This window comes from Nicotiana attenuata, chromosome 5 (assembly GCF_001879085.1).
Source record: "Nicotiana attenuata strain UT chromosome 5, NIATTr2, whole genome shotgun sequence".
Lineage (NCBI taxonomy): Eukaryota > Viridiplantae > Streptophyta > Magnoliopsida > Solanales > Solanaceae > Nicotiana > Nicotiana attenuata.
This window is the reverse complement of record NC_031993.1, coordinates 20,420,065-20,438,134: the sequence shown is the minus strand read 5'-3', so window position 1 is coordinate 20,438,134 and position 18,070 is coordinate 20,420,065. Positions and strand designations below refer to the sequence as shown.

Here is an 18,070-nt window from a genome sequence, read left to right as displayed (position 1 = left end):
CCTCCCCGCCCACCCCCCCGTATTCAGATGCTAAGTATGATAATTCGAACATTGGGGATTTTGTTATCTCTGATGACCCTTACTTCGTAGTATGTTTTACATTACTGCCTCGTTAAAAACCTTGACAGAAAAACTCAATTAGGACAAAAACTGGACGAAGGAAAAAAGAATGCAACACATACTTTCAAAATCAGCAAGGATCTTCAACAATAATACCTTTTGAGGTGAGTCACGTTCCAATTGCTTGGCAATTTAACTCTATCTGGATTTTTCAATCGATACGAACCTTTACCGATTATAGCAAAAATTCGATAAGGTCCTTTCCACGTTGGTGCCAGCTTCCCAGCGCTAACCTCTCGAGTACTTTGAGTTACCTTTCTCAAAAATAAATCTCCGACTTTGAAATATCGAAGATTTGCTTTGCGGTTGTAATATCTTTTCATTCTTTGCTTTTGTGCCACCATCCTCACATACACTAGATTTTGATGTTCTTTAAGCAAATCTAATTTAATCAGCAGTGCTTCATTATTTGCCTCTTTGTTTGCTAGGGAATACCTTATGGTCTTTTCCCAATATCCATCGGGATCAGAGCTTCCGCACTGTACACAATTGAAAATGGTGTTTCACCCGTGCTCGATTTCATCGTTGTTCGATATGCCCACAATACACCCGATAGATCATCTGGCCAATTCCCTTTAGCATCTTCTAACTTCTTTTTCAGGTTTTGAATTATTATCTTGTTGGTAGACTCTGATTTTTCATTAGCACTTGGATGGTACGGTGAAAGACGTAATCTGTTTGATATTTAGTCCCTCCAGAACTTTGTAACCTTGGAACTTATAAATTGCGGCCCAGACACAAGCAATTTCTTTTGGCAATCCTAACCGACATATGATGTGATTCCATATGAAATCCATCACTTCTCGTTCTCCAAACTTTTTGTTGGCACCTGATTCAACCCATTTAGTGAAATAGTTAGTTAAAACCAAAAGAAATCCCGGGTCCTTATGGTAAGGGACCAACTATGTCTATTTCTCATTTCATAAATGGCCATAGTGATATCACCGAATGCAAAAGTTCCGCTGGTTGATTCACTAACTATGCATGAGGTTGGAATTTATCACACTTTTGTACGAATGACTTTGAGTCTTGCTCCATCAGGGGCCAATAGTAGCCATCCCATATTAGTTTGAGAACCAACAAGTCTGCACCGGAGTGGTTCCCGCATACTCCTTCGTGAACTTCCCTCATCACGTAATCAGCCTCTAATGTTCCTAAACACCGAGCCAATGGACCTTGAAATGATCTTCTGTATGGTTAACTGTCAACAAGACAATAACGAGCTGCTTTAGTTCGTAGTGCCTGGGATATTTTTGGATCTTCAGGCAATTTTCCATCACGTAAATACTCTATAAACTCATTTTGAGTTAACTTCACAATATTCATCCACATCCAAAACTGAATACTGCAATTGAACAACCGCACTGCAATTAGTTATGTAAGCATGTAATTTTGACTCGCGCATTTTTAAAATTAGTGTAATATTCCTAGTATTTTTGAAAGTATTTATTCGAATTATTCTAATGAGATTATAGCTCTTACTTTTAATTTTAGATTATAAATTTGAAAAATACAAAAATAGTTTCATTATCTATTTTTTTTATCTTTGAATTAAGGCCATTAGTATTTTACAGTATATATTTTCACCTTTTTTAAACTATGATGTTAACTTATTGTTCTATACATTCATTTTTTTATATAATCTTGAAAATACCAAAAATAGCTTCATGTCATAATACAGTTTGTTTTAGGAATAGTTTCACAATTTCAGAGCATATTATTATAGAAAAAGAAATTAATATTTTTAGCCTTGTTGAATTAAAAGGCCACTTTTATGACCCCAAACCGGACCGACCCGCCCCAATACCCATCAAACCCGCCCCATTTCCCTTTATTTAATATCAACCTTCCATTCCTTTAAGATCTAACAGCCGTCAATCCTCCCCATCCCCCATATAAAAACCCATTAAACTCTAAACCCTAACCCTAACACCCCTAAACCAAACCGCCGCTTGGCCGCCGCCCAAAACCCGCCGGAAAAGTCAATTTCCCGGTGTCCACGTCACATGGTCCCCTCATGGTCCCCCGATCATTAGTATCCGATTTTAACGCGTTTTCTCTTCATCTTCTTTTTCGAGTTTATCTTTTTTTAGGCAAGAACGGAAAAATGGGAGGCGTAGGATCGAGTTACACTCGATCTACTCCCTCCATCTGTCCTTTATTGCCATCAAAAGGGATAAAATTCAAATTCTTTGGGTTTCTCGGATTTTTGGAGAAAATTAGTAAGTAAGAAGAAGTTTCGAGAATCCCTACATATAGAGGATTTTTCGGATAGACAGAGGAGGGGAAGGAAAAATTAGGGTTTGGTTTTGGAGGTTTTGGATTTTTGCTTTCTTAATTTTTTTCGTTTGAGATTCCAGAAAAAAGATTAAAAAAATGCAGTTCTTTCTTGTTCTTAATTTTACTTCAAAATAAGAAAATTCAAAAATAAAAAAATCAGTTGGTTCGGTTTCATTTTATATTTCAAAGTTGAAATACACAAGGAAATTGAGCATGTTCGTTGGTTTTGATTACCAATATGGAGATTGCTTGAGGTGTCCGAGTTAGAGTTTCAAGCTGTCGGGCTCGGGGTTCGGTTCGTGGTTTCAATCGATTTTCATTCCTACTTCGAGTTCGATTCTAGTTGCGGTTTATTAACTTCTTTGTAATTGCAGGAATTTTCGTTAATCAAAGGCAAATTTCAGGTCCGTTCCTTCTCTTCTTACTTTTGTTTTGGTTGGATCCAAATATGATTTGAGCCATAGTTAAAGGGGATTGGGGAATTGATAGTTTATTTAGCTTTCAATTGAGTGTTAATAGAAATCAGTCTACCCGAGGTTTATGAGAACCATTTTGAGTAGTTTTCCTTTACATCTTCGTTTGTAGATCTCTTAAGTGCTTAAAGTATTATGGTAAATCTGTTGGAGTATTATTGCGAATGAATCACGTTGAGATTATTTTCTTTTCTTTTTTCTTTTGAAACCGTCTAATTAAAATCTAGTATTTGATATGTTGACTTGGCAAAATGTTTAGTCTTTTCTTGTTGGTTTTCTTTTGTTTCAACGTGAATTTCACTTAAGACCTCGCACCTCAAGCACCTACTAGAAAACTATTTTGCTCACGATGCAAGGTTATTACTCTGACAACTATTTTGAGTCATACTTCTTAGAAGGGTTTGAAAACTAATGTATTTTCTTCTTATATACTGCTTCTGTCTGGACATTCAAAATGATTCTGTTGATATGCATGTTGACTAGCATTTAGCTTCATCTAAAAATAAACTTCCATTCCATGTTTTTGAGTTAGCACCCCTGATGCATCGGTTAAAGTTTCATTAGTTTTAAATAGTGTTTGTTTCACTTTCATTCCGTTGGCAAGTTAGTTGTTCACTTTGGTCAATTTACAAGTTTGTTATGTTTTGTTAAAGGCACTAGACAATCAACATATTTCCATGTGAACAATAGCTTAGGATTCGGCCAGTTGCTTGCCTTTCTTAGATCGGCATGGGTTTAATGGGACCTTAGGCGGCTCTTATCATGTTTTGATCAACCAAACGTTTTCTTTGCTGCTTCACATTCTTCTTTCCCTGTGTGATCTGGAAATTTATTTCTCCCTTGTTTGTGTGGATATTTGATTTGGATGGCAATTAAAATGTGTCGTGGAGTTGGGATTTTAAAGAAAACAGAATTAAAAATTTGAGAATTACATAGTCACTGTTTTATTGTAATAATCGCTAGGAGCATGCTTAGGCCGATCACACTCGGGTAGGCAAACTTTAGAATTTTCCTTTTCTTTTCTTTTATAAAAGGTGATAGGTCGCCTCCTTAGTTGAATTTATCCGGGATATGCCCTGCAAGATTTGTATATATTTCTATCCGAGGTATGCCCCGAAGTATTTGTATTTGGAGGCTGAAAGTAGAACTTGTAGTATTTTTATTTTCATTTTCATTTTTCATTTTTCTTTTATTATCCAGGGACAACCTCGAGCCTCTTGTGTGTTTATTTTTCTTTTCAGTGTTTATTTTTGCCTCAATTAGAAGCCAACTAGATCGAGTACGCAACCGTGACTTTCACGGGACTCGGGGAATGCCTAACACCTTCTCCCCGAGTCAAATGAACCCCCTTACCTAGAACTCTGGTGCCGACTTAGTTTTGGAGTCCAAAGTATTTTAAAAGGAAAAATCATTTTTAAACGGTGACCTGACACACCGAAACCAAATATCAGGTGGCGACTCTGGAAAAAAAAATCCTTTGAAACACAATTTTTTTTTGTCACTTTTCATAATTGAAACCCTTTTTGAACTTCAAAATCACTTTATTTATTTTAAAGAGGGTTAGTGAGGTTGAAAAAAAGGGGTGTGACAAGTTCCTTTCATTTCTATGGATGACCCAAAATTGGCCAATGTATCTGCCTCCACGTTCTCTTCCCTTGAGTGTGTATAATCGACAATTCCTTGAACTAGGAAAGCAAGACTTGAACCATACTCAAGTATTATTGCATGCGTTCCTCCTTTGTCTCGAAAATTCCATACACCTGGTTCACTACCAGCTTGGAGTCGCACTTTATCTCGTCACCTCAGAGCCTAGTCCCCGAGCTAATTCAAGTCCTACAACCAAAGCCTCATACTCGGCTTTATTGTTAGTTAATAGCACATTTCTAATGGCCTGTCTCCAGATTTCTCCCGAAGGAGTTATTAAAACTATCCCGAGATCGGACCCTTTTACGTTGGAAGCTCCATCTGTAAACAAGGTTCAAATACCTGATACCGTCTCCGATACCAACATTGCTTCTTTAGCAGCTAAAGGCATTAATCCGGGACTAAAATCAGCCACGAAGTCGGCCAAAACTTGTGATTTGATCGCAGACCTAGGCTTGTATTCAATGTCGAATTCACTAACTTTGACTGCCCATTTAGCCGAACGATAATTGAGGAAGGACATACCTCAAGGGAAAGGTTGTCACAACGGCTATAAGATGACATTGAAAATAAGTCCTAAGCTTTTGAGAGGTGACTGCGAGAGCTAGGGCCAATTTTTAAAGGTACGGATAACGTGTCTCCACTCTTGATAAAACTTTACTAACATAATAAACAGGAAATTGCGAACCTTCATCCTCGGACCAGAACAAAGCTTACCGCTACTTTCGAAACTGCCAGATAGACTAATAGTTGCTCTCCTTCCTTCGATTTTGCAAGCAAATGAGGACTAGACAGGTACCTTTTTAGGTCTTTTAACGCTTGATGGCATTCCGGAGTCCACACGAAATCATTCTTCTTTTTCCACGGTGAAAAGAAGTGATGTCATTTCTCTGAAGACCTCGAGACAAACCTGCTTAAGGCCACCATCCTACCGGTCAACCTCTGTACCTCGTTCGCACTTGTTAATTAGTCCAGGATATCCTCAACGGCTTTGATCTTATCGGGGTTTACTGCAATTCCTCTTTGAGAGACCAAAAACCCCAAAAAATTTTCGGAACCAACTCCGAAAGTGCATTTTTAGGATTGAGCTTCACGTTGTATTTTCAAAGGTCTCTTGTAGATGAGACAAATAATCACCGGCATTAAGAGACTCTTCTTTGACAAGCCTATTTCTGACCTCTACTATCGGTCGTTTCTTCTACCTTACCAGAGGGAAGTTAGGATTCAAACTCAGTTTGTGGACAACCACCTCTAGTGGAATACTTGTCATTTCTGAATGCGACCATGCAAAACAATCGACGTTAGCTTTTAAAATATCAATAATTTTTAACTTGAGTACGGGACTCAACCCTGTTCCCAAATGGAATTTCCTTTCTAAGAACTTCGTGAACAAAGCCACTTGCTCGGGCTCTTCTGCGATTGATTTGGTCGCATTCATTTCCTCCGGTACCTGAAAAGACCTCGGTACCTGATAAAAATCCGATAACTCATCTTCTCCATTATCTTCAATCAAGGTGGAAGAGGGAAGCGGCTCCTGTAATTGCTATTTGCTTGTTTCTTTTCCCTTGCTATTGGACAAGGTAACTGCGTTCATCTCTTTTGCAGCTGGTCGATCTGCTCTGATCTGCTTGACTCCCTCCGGTGTGGGAAGTTTCAGCAATTGATGATAAGTTGAAGGCACAACCTTCATTTTATGTATCCATGGCCTTCCAAGGATTACACTATATCCCATATCGCCATCTACCACTTCGAATAGAGTGGTCTTTATTACGCCTTTGGCATGTGTTGGAAGTTAGATCTCTCCCCGGGTCGTTACACTTGTTAGGTTGAACCTGGCAAGAAGTTTTGTTACTGAAACTATGTTTCCAATTAACTTTGCTTGCTCCAAATTCTCCATTGTATGATATTGGCTAAACTTCTTGGATTAATCAACATACACTTAATTTTGAAATCTAAAACATTAAGAGAAATTACCAAAGTATCGTTGTGCAGTCGAAAAAATCCGTCAGCATCCTCTTCTGTAAAGGTGATGTCATCCTCCGCATCTACTCGGATCCTCTTTCCATAAGTACCGATATCTTCATCTTCTTTGCTGTCGAAAATGTCACCCCGTTTACTTTGTCTCCTCCAAAGATCATGTTTATCGTCATGCGAGGTTACCCCGTAGCCGGTTTTGATGGTTATGTAACATCTCGATTTTTCCCATAGTTATTCTTGGCCCGATCACTTAAAAATTCTCTGAGGTGACCATTCTTCAACAATGTTGCCACCTCTTCACGAAGGTGCCGACAGTCCCCAGTCTTGTCACCATGTGTTCTGTGGAACTCACACCATAGATTAGGATCCCTTTGGTTAGGATATGATCGAATTGGTTTAGGGAACCAAGCCTCCTTTATGTTCCTCATAAAGTTCTACCAAGATGATGTTAAATTGTAATTAGATAATCGAGGATACGTTGAATCCCAAGACCCCGCTGTTTCTTTCTCCTGTCTGCTACTCCGACCACGATCCATTAACAGCCCTTTTGTAAAGGCCAAAAACGACCTCTGGAAGATCTCTGATCTGCATCAACATCAGCTTTAAACATTTCCTGATTCCAATATCGATTGCATCATTTGGAAGACATCTAGTAACCCAGTTTATCATCTTCCATTCTAATCTTTGACTCATAGCGATCGTGGACATCTGCCCATGTGGTTGCCTGAAATTCTAACAAGCTTTTCTTCAGTTTCCTAGGGGCATGGGAGCTCAGTGGGTTGAGACCCTTTGTAAATGCTTTAGCTGCCCGCTCATCCGGTACTGCCGGTAATAACATTCTTTCCTTCTGAAACCAGATTATGAATTCTCGCAATAGTTCGGATTTTCCTTGGGCTATTCTGAATATATCTGTCTTCCTTGCTTGGACCTTTCTTGCTCCAGCACGAGCCTTAATAAAGGAAACTGCAAGCATTTCAAAAGAATCAATGGAATGCTCAGGTAAAAAAGAATACCAAGTTAAAGCACCCTTCGTCGGGGTTTCACATAATTTCTTCAACAAGACAGATACACTCTCGTGTTGGGCCAAGTCATTTCCTTTCACAACAGTAGTTTAAGTCATGATATGCTCTAGGGGATCCGAAGTCCCATCATACTTCGAAATATCCGGCATCTTAAACCTTTTTAGAATCAACTCTGGGGCCGCACTTGGTTTAAAAGGAAATTGCGTATACTTTTTAGAATCCGGTCCTTTTAGCACAGGTGGCGCTCCCGGGATCTAATCCATCCAAGCATGGAATTCTTTAGCATTTTGGTCCATTTCTTCATTCATTTCCCCCATGAATCTCATGAGCTCAATTTTGAAAGGGTCATTTGCGTTGTTGTTGTTCCCAGATCCACTACTGGTACCTCCTGCCTCGTTAAAATTGAACTCCTCCCTTGGAGCGTCATTACCGATTCTTTGAACTGTTTGATTTGCAGGGACGTTGGGAGGAATCTGAGCTCCTCCATTAGAATTATTGGAAGCAAGTAATAGCGCATTCTTCAATTCTGTCCACCTGGTTTTGTCTTGAGAGATGATCCATAATTGCCCTTTATTACTCTCTCAAGATTTTGACTATTTCAACAACGTGTTCGTCATCCGTATCATCAGGAGTTAGACTCCTCACACGCCGAGAATTTTTCCCTTCGCGAATTGGAGTTGTTTTATCTTCTTCATTGCTGGTCTCGCTAGTTGAATCATCACGTTGGAACACATCCTCATATTCGTTGTGTGCTCCAACATTATAGGAATTATTTACATCATTAGCTGCCATATCTGATTATTTTCTTTTGCTAAGAAAGGAATCAAAATTTGTTATTAACAGATTAATGGATCAAAGCAATTACACAATTGTCTATGCCTAAGGGTGGGCGCCAAACTGTTTACCCGTAAAATGTACATTTGAATTTGTAACGTGATTCATAGACATGTGAATTAACTCAATTCAAAATATGAAATAAACAAGAATGAAATCAAGAACGTAAAAAGAACTTAAAGAAATCGTATATTGAGCTTCTCCAGGAGTAGTAATATGAATAATATTAAGAACAAAAACAAGCAAGAAATTTTATAGTATGAGAGCAAATTATGGCCTTTGAGTACAGATAATTTTTCGTGTCCTACAAGGGATACTAATTCGCATATTTATAGCTCTATTAAGGGAGACAAGATTCCAAATCAAGCTCCTCTTTAATTAGAATAAAACTACTATTAATGGTTGCATAACAGTTGGCTATAATTACAGAGATTCTTTGTAGCGGCTGCTCATTGAATGTTGTTTGATGTCTTATCTTCAACTCTTTCTTATCGGTTCCCATGCTTTCGAGATTTACACAGCACTGATCACACGCTTGTATTCGGTGCCAACTACTTGCTGACTCACATCTTACCTGCCTTCAATTCCACATGTCATCTCGTCATATGCCAAGTGTCACTAACTAATTTTATCCCATGCAATAGATATCCGTCGAAGTTTTAGATATAGTGGAAAAAAGGTGTTGCGATAATGATATTCCGCAAAGTAAACTCCTTTCATTTCGAAGAGTACTACAACAATGATAAACCCAGTATAATCCAACAAGTGAGCTCTAGGAGGAAAATGTGTACGCAGACCTTACCCCTACCTTGTAAAGGTGGAGAGGTTTTCGATAGACTCTCGGCTCAAGGAACAGTAAAAAGGAAGCAATCAACAATAACAACAATAATAAGAAATAACAAAGGTACGACGTGTAATAACAAAGGTCTAGAAATAATAAATACAAGAATAGTACTAAACTACTGGTGAGAATGACACAACGTGTAATAGCAAAGATCTATGAACAAGAAACAATAAAAATATTACTAGTACTACTGATAAGACTAGGAGAAACTCTTGACTACCTATCAACCTTCAACCCTAACTCTCGACCTCCATACTTTCCTATCGAGGCATGTCCTCGGTAAGCTAAAACAATATCATGACCTGCCTAATTACCTCTCCCTGATATTTCTTTGGCCTACCTCTATCCTTTCAAATCCACTATGGTCAACCTCTTACACCTCCTAATTGGGGCATCTATGTCTCTCCTTATCATGTGCCCAAACCATCTCAACCTCGATTCCCGCAATTTGTCTTCCACAAGGGCCACTCACACTTAATCCCTAATAACGTCATTCCTAATCTTATTTTTCTGGTATGCCCATATATCCATCTCAACATCCTTATTTCTGCTACTTTCATCTTCTGGACATGGGATTTCTTGATTGGCAAACATTCAGCACCATACTACATAGTCGGTCCAACTACCACTCTGTAGAACTTGCCCTTAAGTCTTGGTAGCACATTCTTACCAAACAAAATACCATATGTGAGCTTCCATTTCATCTGCCCCACTCCAATACGATGTGTAGCATCTTTGTCAATCTCCTAGTTTCCTTGGATAACAGACCTAAGATATTTGAAACTATCTCTTTTGGAGATGACTTGTGTATCAAGCTTCACGTCCACTTCTACTTCATATGTCCCATCACTGAACTTGCATTCCAAGTATTCTGCTTATGTCTTACTCAACTGAAACCTTTAGAGTCTAGGGTCTGTCTCCAAACCTCTAGCCTAGCGTTAATCCCGCAATGCGTCTCACCAGTCAGCATTATGTGATCTGCAAATAACATACACTACGGCACCTCCTCTTGTATGTGTCGCGTTAGTACATCCATTGCCAGGCAAATAAAAATGGGCTAAGAGCTAATCTCTGATGTAAACCCATCATCACTGGAAAATATTTTGAGTCTCCTTCCACAATCCTCACCCGAGTTTTAGCACCATCGTACATATTCCTAATTACCCTAGTGTACTCTACTAGAATGCCGCTAACCTTCAAACACCTCCATATAACCTCCCTCGGGACTTTATCATAGGCATTTTCTAGGGCAATGAACACCATATGCAAGTCCTTCTTCCTCTCCCTACACTGCTCCACCAATCTCCTCACAAGATGAATGGCTTCTGTAGTCGACGCCACAACGTGAATCCTAATTGGTTCTTAGAAATAGACACACTTCTTCTCAGGCTCCTCCCCACCACCCTCTTCTAAACTTTCATAGTGTGACTCAGCAGCTTGACATCCTTTATAGACATCACCTTTATTCCTATACAACGGAACCATCAAACTCTACCCTCATTCATCGCGCATCTTCTTTGTCCTAAAATGACATTAAACTATCCAGTAAGCCACTCTAAGCCTGTCCGGCCCGCGTCCTTCCAAAATTTCACTGGAATCTCGTCTGACCAGTCGCTTATGCTCATCTTCCGCATCACCCCCTCAACCTTCTTAACCTTAATACGCCTACAAAACCCAAAATCTTGCTGGCTCTCTGAGTTCTCCAACTCACCAAGTACGATGTTCCTATCCCCATCCTCGTTCAAGAGTTAATGAAAGTATGTATGCCACCTACGACTAATACATGCCTCTTCCACCACTACCTTGCCTTCCTTATCTTTGATGCACCTTACTTGGTCCAGGCGCCGAGCCTTACTCTCTCTAACCTTGGCTAACATGTACAATCTCCTTTGCCTCCAAGTTCCTCATATAATCGTCCAAATGTCGCACTCTTAGCCGTAGTGACCGCTAACTTTACCTCTTTCTTAGCCTTCTTATAAAAACACCTAATTTGTCCTCTTCTCCCCCTCGACTGCGCTCTCCACTAGCTTTAAATTTGTTGCTTTCTTGGCTTTCACTTTTCCTTGAACCTCTTTATTCCACCATCAGTCCTCTTTGTGGCCACCCGAGTATCCATCCGTGATCCCTAACACCTCTCTAACAACTTTCCTAATGCAGTTTGTTGTCATGTGTCCACATGCTACTCGCGTTCCAACTACTCCTCCAGGTCCCCATAACCACCGGTTTCTCCCCCAACTCATGAGCTTTGTCCTTAGTCAAGGCTCCCCACTTGATATTAGGTTGACAGTATACTGCTCTCTTCTTTCTCACTCTTAATACCCAAGTCCATTACTAAGAGCCTATATTGTGTTGATAGATACTCACTCGGAATAACCTTGCAATCAGTGTATATGCCTCTATCACACTTTCTGCAGAGAAGGTAATCAATCTGAGTCTTGACCACCATACTCCGGAAAGTGACCAAGTGGGCCTCCCTCTTTTGAAAACACGTGTTAGCTATCACTAAACCAAAAGCTTTAGCGAACTCCAACAACAAAGTTCCTTCCTCGTTCCTACCCCCGAAACCGAATCCGTCATACACATCATCATAACCCCTAGCAATCTCCCCAATATGACCATTAAAATCACCTCCTATGAATAACTTCTCAATAAGCGAAACACTTCACACCACCTTATCCAAAATCACCCCTAGCACTAATCACGTTTAAAGTGAACCCACCAAACCACTAGCTTAATAGTCATCAGCCTATCGTTCACCCTCCTAACATCTACCACTAGCTCTTTGAGATCCCTATCAACTAAAATACCTACACCGATTTTGCCCGTAGCACCTCATGAATACCACATTTTAGACCCATTAACTTCCAGTGCCTTACTACCCACCCATCTAGTTATATTGATCTTCCTCTTCTGGAGATCTTTTGGAAGAGTATTGTCATGTATTCTTTATAAATCTACTTCTTTTTTTATACTGCGATATTGGTCTAACTGCTCTTTGTGTACTGTTTTGAAGCCAATGTGACATATGCTTCTACACTGTACTTTGAGACGTTGACATCAGAGGTCTGTCCAGTATTGCAGTTTCTTAAAAGAGAAAAAACTTCTTATCTTTTAAAATGTCCTATAAGAGAACGGGTTAAGCAGACTATACTTGTATATTAAAAGGGAAAAAGTGCGCATTTGAACTCCAAATCAAGATTGGATCCTTGTAGTCCAAATGAACAATAAAAATGAAACAGAAAACCACATATCAATATCAAGCTGGTGAGATCAAGTGTGTGTATGTGTGTGTGTATATATATATGTTTTCAATTTATACTCTACCCTTTGTTGTGATGATTTATATATGTACATTTGATTTTGACTTGTTTTATACTGTCAATGCACTGCAACTTTTATCAAACACCAACTGTTTACGGTAACGCGCCAAATAGCATAACACCAACTGTGATCTGGTTTCTAATTAAAGGCTTCTTCTGAGGGGCTCCAATAGTTTTGCAGTTTAGTTAAAAGTAGAAAAAACTAATTCTCGGACATATCATTAAAGCTGCCCTCAGTTGTAGCTCAGTTGACATGAAACTGAAGTGTTAACTATGTTCAGTGTATGCAGTTGTGATAGTCTCTGTTAGTGAATTCATAATAGTACATGACATTTGCTAAGATATATAATTAGATTTGAAATTTAGTTCACGTTTCTTACAGAGCTTTAGACAACCATAAGCTTTATTAGGTCTCAGATTCATCCCATTCTGCTTTTGCCGAGAGAGTTGGGATGGCTTCTCCAAGTATGATGTCTAGCTAGCTTCATATATATATAAGGTTGATGCAGTTGAGCTTGACAGTATTCCCCTTTCCTTTTCCTCAGAACATCGCCAATCACAAGCTAGTAACCTCCTTGAGTGGAACATACACAAGAGTGGATGGTAGTGCACTCTCTTGGTATGTATTCGTATATGGGGCACTATGCTCAACAGTTTCATATTTACGGGGCTTCACAGTAAACAGGAACCTGCCGCTAGAACTGGGGTTACAGTTGCATCTCTTGTTAGCTCCACTATTCTCTTAGTCCACCTAGACAAGTTTGATCAACAGAAAAATAAATTAGATTTGCAATGTTACTGACAAAATTCAAAATCCATCAAACTAAATGACTGATAGTTGGCATACTAAGAGGCTCTCTTTTTTTTTCTTTAACAACGGGCAAGGACGTAATGAACACCCAAAAAAATTCTGTATTTTCTTTGCTTGTCAAACACTGGCACAATGAGGATTTTTGCAAGTTTCAAGTCCCTTATGCTGGCAATTATCTTCAACCTAATGAATGAATTTCAGCCAATACAAATATAGTGTGAAAGCTCCCAAGGGACTTTCAGTAAGCTATCTTCTTCGTGACTTCTGTACAAAAAAGACGTCCGGAAAAACAACAGGAGAGGAAACGTCGGCAGAAAAGATTGCTGATGTCTTTCAACACAGGAGAAGGTGGGATTCCACCTCCCTCGCATCCCTACCCCTATCCTCCCAAAAAGAAAACCAAAAAGATGACTTTTCATTACCTTAGTTCTCTTCTTCTTCAAATAAAAAAAAAAAAGGGAACACTGGAATTAAAAGACTTAAAAGACAAAACACTCAAAGAGTTAAAGTATTTCTATCCCATCAGAACAATGGAATCACCAGTCGATAATTAACAATTAGAAGATAACATCAAGAACTAAAAAGTTACAAGTTCCACTAGATAATGCTGAAAATCAAACCATTGAACTAAGCTAGCGTTTGGCCATAGATCCCAAATTTGTTTTGACAAATCTGATTTGGGTGAAGTTTGGTTTGAAGATGAAAATGTGTTTGGACATACGTTTTCAAAACATATTTCCCAACTTTATTTTGGAAAAACATGTATATAATTCCCAAGTTTTGGGATTTTGGCCCAAAATCAGCAATTGGGGTGATTTTGGGATTTGGGGTTTGGGATTTTGCCAAAATGTGGGCAAATTTATGGCCAAACATGAGTTTTGAAAATAAATCCCAAATTTATTTTGGCAAAACTCATGGCCAAATTGTATCCAGAATCCAGCAATAGATTCATTAACAGAAAAATTCACCATTCAGCAATAAGCAACTTCTATTTTGTTTAGGTAGAGCTACTCGGTTTTCTTCATCAATTAAAAAATATCACCAAGTTTAATTTCCACTAGACAATTGTGAGACCATGTGAATTTTGAAACGAAAACTTGAAGCTCTAATATAGAAGCAGTTATGAATCTCGCGAGAGATGAATGATTATACTAAGAACAGATCCTACCATATCAGTGGGTTCAAGTCCCGCTGTTCCTTCGTAAAAGATCTATGAACAAACATAACGCAATCATCAAGTCACATTTGCAATGCAACCGAGAGATGTCCTGCCATCTAGAGACTGAGCAAATCCATATGTTTGCACCAAAAATTTACCTTGATCCATATGTTTTTACCACAGTTACATAGGCGTTAACAAATATTATACAGAAAGAGGTTATATGGTGCATGCTATTTGAAAATGATATTATGTTCACTGATGAAACTACGAGGGAGACAGTCATAAGTTGGAATTATGGAGAAATACTCCAGACAAACATGCAGAAGACAGATATATATAAAACAAGTTTAGCCCACATGAATAGAACGAAGGTAAAGTGACAATAGATGAGATTGTGGTACCTAGATGTTGATAATTAAGATATTGAGGCTCAATCTTCTAAGAGAATGATATGATACATAAAGATGTAACACAAAAAAATTAAGAAAGATGGCTGAAAAGGAAGAGTGTTATAACTAACAAAGTGAAGAAAAGTTCTACACAGATTATGCAACCACCAATGTCAATATCCACATGATGAATGACATGGAAATGTAGATTGTTAAGCTGGATCTGCAGTCATGTCAGATTGGAAAAGACTAGAAACGACAAAATATGGTATACGGCACATGTAGCACAAAAATCAAAGAAGATCGACCGAAATGGGCTTGGCCATCTCCTGAATAGACCTCTAAATATCCTAGTATGTAAGTGCAACAATAAGGCAATTGAAGGTTATAAGAAGGTATAATTTTTTATTTTTTATTTTATAAGGGAAGGTTATAAGAAGGTATAATGACAGGCTGAAACCATTTGGAGGAAAGTTGTCTTAAAATACGTATAATCTCTTGAAATCATTTCAAGCTTAGGTAAAAAAACAGAAAATAATGCAAGTAAATGATCCATTTAAGTGAAACTAAAGTAGTTGCTACACCTTTGTTGTGGTTGTTGCTTTTGTTGTAGTAGTTGTTGTTGTTGATATAGCTTACATTAGACTCAGTATGACTTATACGTCTGTGTAGGGATACATGTGAGATTGAGATAATGTCTACCTTAAAGAACCCCCTAATTTGCTTAACAGACAAATTATTTAGTATTGGAATTACAATAATGACCTGAAGAAAGTAGAATTGGTATAGAAAATTTGTACAATCTCAACTAATATGCAATAAAGGCATTGATTGATTGAAGGATGTCCACTGTGAAATGAGGACAACAAGAAGTAGGCATCAATTTACACTTAGGCCTACTCTTGCTCACTCAGAGAATTCTCCAAGCTCGCCGATGCCGTTCAGCAACTTCCACCCCCCTTGTTCTCTTTCACCTTCTTCAAGGCTGGTCCCTTTACCCAACCCCTGGCCATCGTCGCCCTCTACCTTCCTTACCTAGAATCCCTCTACACTTTCTGATCTCCTTCTTTGCTCCTCTAAGGTTCCTGCCTTCACTCATTCCTTTTTTTTTTTTTTTTTGCTGCGGGAACTTATAACTTTTGGTATTGCAAGATTCATATATGGCAAAGTTAATAAGTCAGATATCTTAGACAAACTTAGTATCTCCATGGAAATGTTAACACTTCTTATAAGCAGCCCAGAATTGAAATAGTGATATCAACATAGGCCTCTTATAAATAATCATAAAGGAAGCTTTGCATACTATTGTAACTCGCGAGCATGCGAAATTTCATTATACATCAGGTAAATGTTTCATTCTAGCTGAGATGGGCTTGCCCCTTTATACACTCTACGGTTGCACATGTACAAATGATGCTATCATTGAAGAACTTCTAGTATCTATTTGTCACAATCATTTCCTACACCTTCATCTATTTTCTGGGCTGAACAATGATGCCCGTAGAAATAAATGAGAATGAACACGTGTATTTTGCAGATGCAGAAACCATTAGCAAATCATAATCTTCGGGATCCTATTAAGTCTTCAAAAAAGCAGCAGATAAAATGCAAGATAGAGCAACCAAGAGTTAAACCAATGCAATGGTATTTTAATTGTTCTAACAAAAGAGCATCTTATACCAAACACATCAACTGTTTATTATCAACATCAAAACTTTTATCCGAACAAATAACAACCTATTTATATAATCAGCTTCGACACTTAAAAGTACTTTTCAGCACTTAATGTTTATAAGCTAAACCTACACGGGAAAAAAGAACTAGGAGTAATTAACTTCCAGAATATCCCAAAAGACTCACCTGAGAAAAACTACTATGCAAGATAGAAGATGTCATCAGTCATGAGAAGAATGTAGTGCAAAATCCTCAAAGGTGCATTCTTGAAGTCCAATTGGGGCAACCTCAATTCTCTAACTCTACAATTCCCATTTTCCTTTTCACATGACCATCTAAAATGAACTCTGTTCAAATCCAGCTTCCTATATAGATACACAACTGAATCCTTACTGCTCTTGTTAGTCTTAAATAGTGTCCAACCAACTCCAAGCAAAGTCTTTGTAAACCCATCCATAGAATCAATCCTAACCCCAGTTTTCCTCGAAATTAAGGAAAGGGTCGTAACATCCCAATTATTGTTACTCGAATAAAAACTGATTTCGTCAAATGGGTTGTGATTAGATTTCAAAAAAACCAACTTGAAGAAACCCTTTGAGAGATTAGCAAAGAGGCGCAAGTGGGAGAGAGAAGCAGTGGCTAAAGATGGAAAAGGGAGTGGAGCGGCGTCGTTTGATAATAAAAGGGATGAAGAAGAAGAAGATGAAGTTGTAGAGTGTGATACTACTGGCCATGAGAAGATGATGTGAGAAAGAGATGGGTTTGGGAAAAGATCCATACCTATGTCTCTAGCTAATGTGGCAAGTCTAAATGAATCTTTTACTAATTCCTTTGTTGGAACGAAAAGCATAAAAGGGATCTTGCCTGTAGTGCTAGACATGTTGGTTATGGCTATGTTTTCATGGTCAGTTCGATCACAATTCTGATGAAAGGGTAAAGTAGCAAAGCGGGTAGGATTGGCAATGGCATCTCCGGAAACCAATGAACGTACTAGTAGCTTTAATGGAAGCATTCCCCTCTCTCTCTCTCTGTCATTCGGAGAAGAGAAATTCCTTAAAGTAGATGGGGTCGACACCTTGTTTCCTTTTTCGCCAATTCTAGCACCCATATCAATATCTAACTATATATTTACTATTAAGAAGAAGGTAGTCAAACTTAAGATTATATCAAATGGTATATTGAAAAAAAGTTACCGCCTCTGTTCCAGTTTACCTCAACTAATTTCTTTTTTGGTCCGTTCCAAAAAGAATAAATCCTTTCTAAATTTGGTAACAATTTAGCTTAAAGTTACAATTCTACCCTTAATGAGAAGCTTTTATAACCACACAAATACTCTGTGCCCCTTTTTGACTTGTTTAGGACCACAAATTCCAAAAGTTTTTATTTTTTCTTAAACTCCGTGCCCAGTCAAACAAGTTCACATAAATTGGAACGGAGGGAGTACTTGATAATTTTGATATAAAATCTAAAAAGATTTTGCACAAACGTAATAAGAACTAAGACAAAAATTTAATATAGTT

General features: G+C 38.3%; 1 protein-coding gene and 1 long non-coding RNA gene across 3 annotated transcripts; one reads left to right on the top strand and one right to left on the bottom strand.

The window, feature by feature from the left end:
• Positions 2,229-12,597, top strand: LOC109225460. 2 transcript variants are annotated; one of them, XR_002067924.1, is made up of 3 exons: positions 2,229-2,695; positions 2,775-2,804; positions 12,208-12,597. It is a non-coding gene; the product is annotated as an uncharacterized LOC109225460 (long non-coding RNA). The 2 variants fall into 2 exon arrangements; XR_002067923.1 differs by having other exon boundaries at positions 2,229-2,804.
• LOC109225459 lies at positions 12,775-17,673 on the bottom strand. The gene is made up of 2 exons (XM_019390129.1): positions 16,737-17,673; positions 12,775-13,265 (listed from the first exon to the last, which is right to left on the bottom strand). Exon 1 carries the CDS (start codon positions 17,656-17,658, stop codon positions 16,750-16,752), a length of 909 nt encoding a protein of 302 aa, XP_019245674.1. The 5' UTR covers positions 17,659-17,673; the 3' UTR covers positions 12,775-13,265; positions 16,737-16,749.

Excerpts from the sequence above, each read along its gene's own strand:
- LOC109225459 (XM_019390129.1), bottom strand. The coding sequence starts at position 17,658 with ATGGGTGCTAGAATTGGCGAAAAAGGAAACAAGGTGTCGACCCCATCT.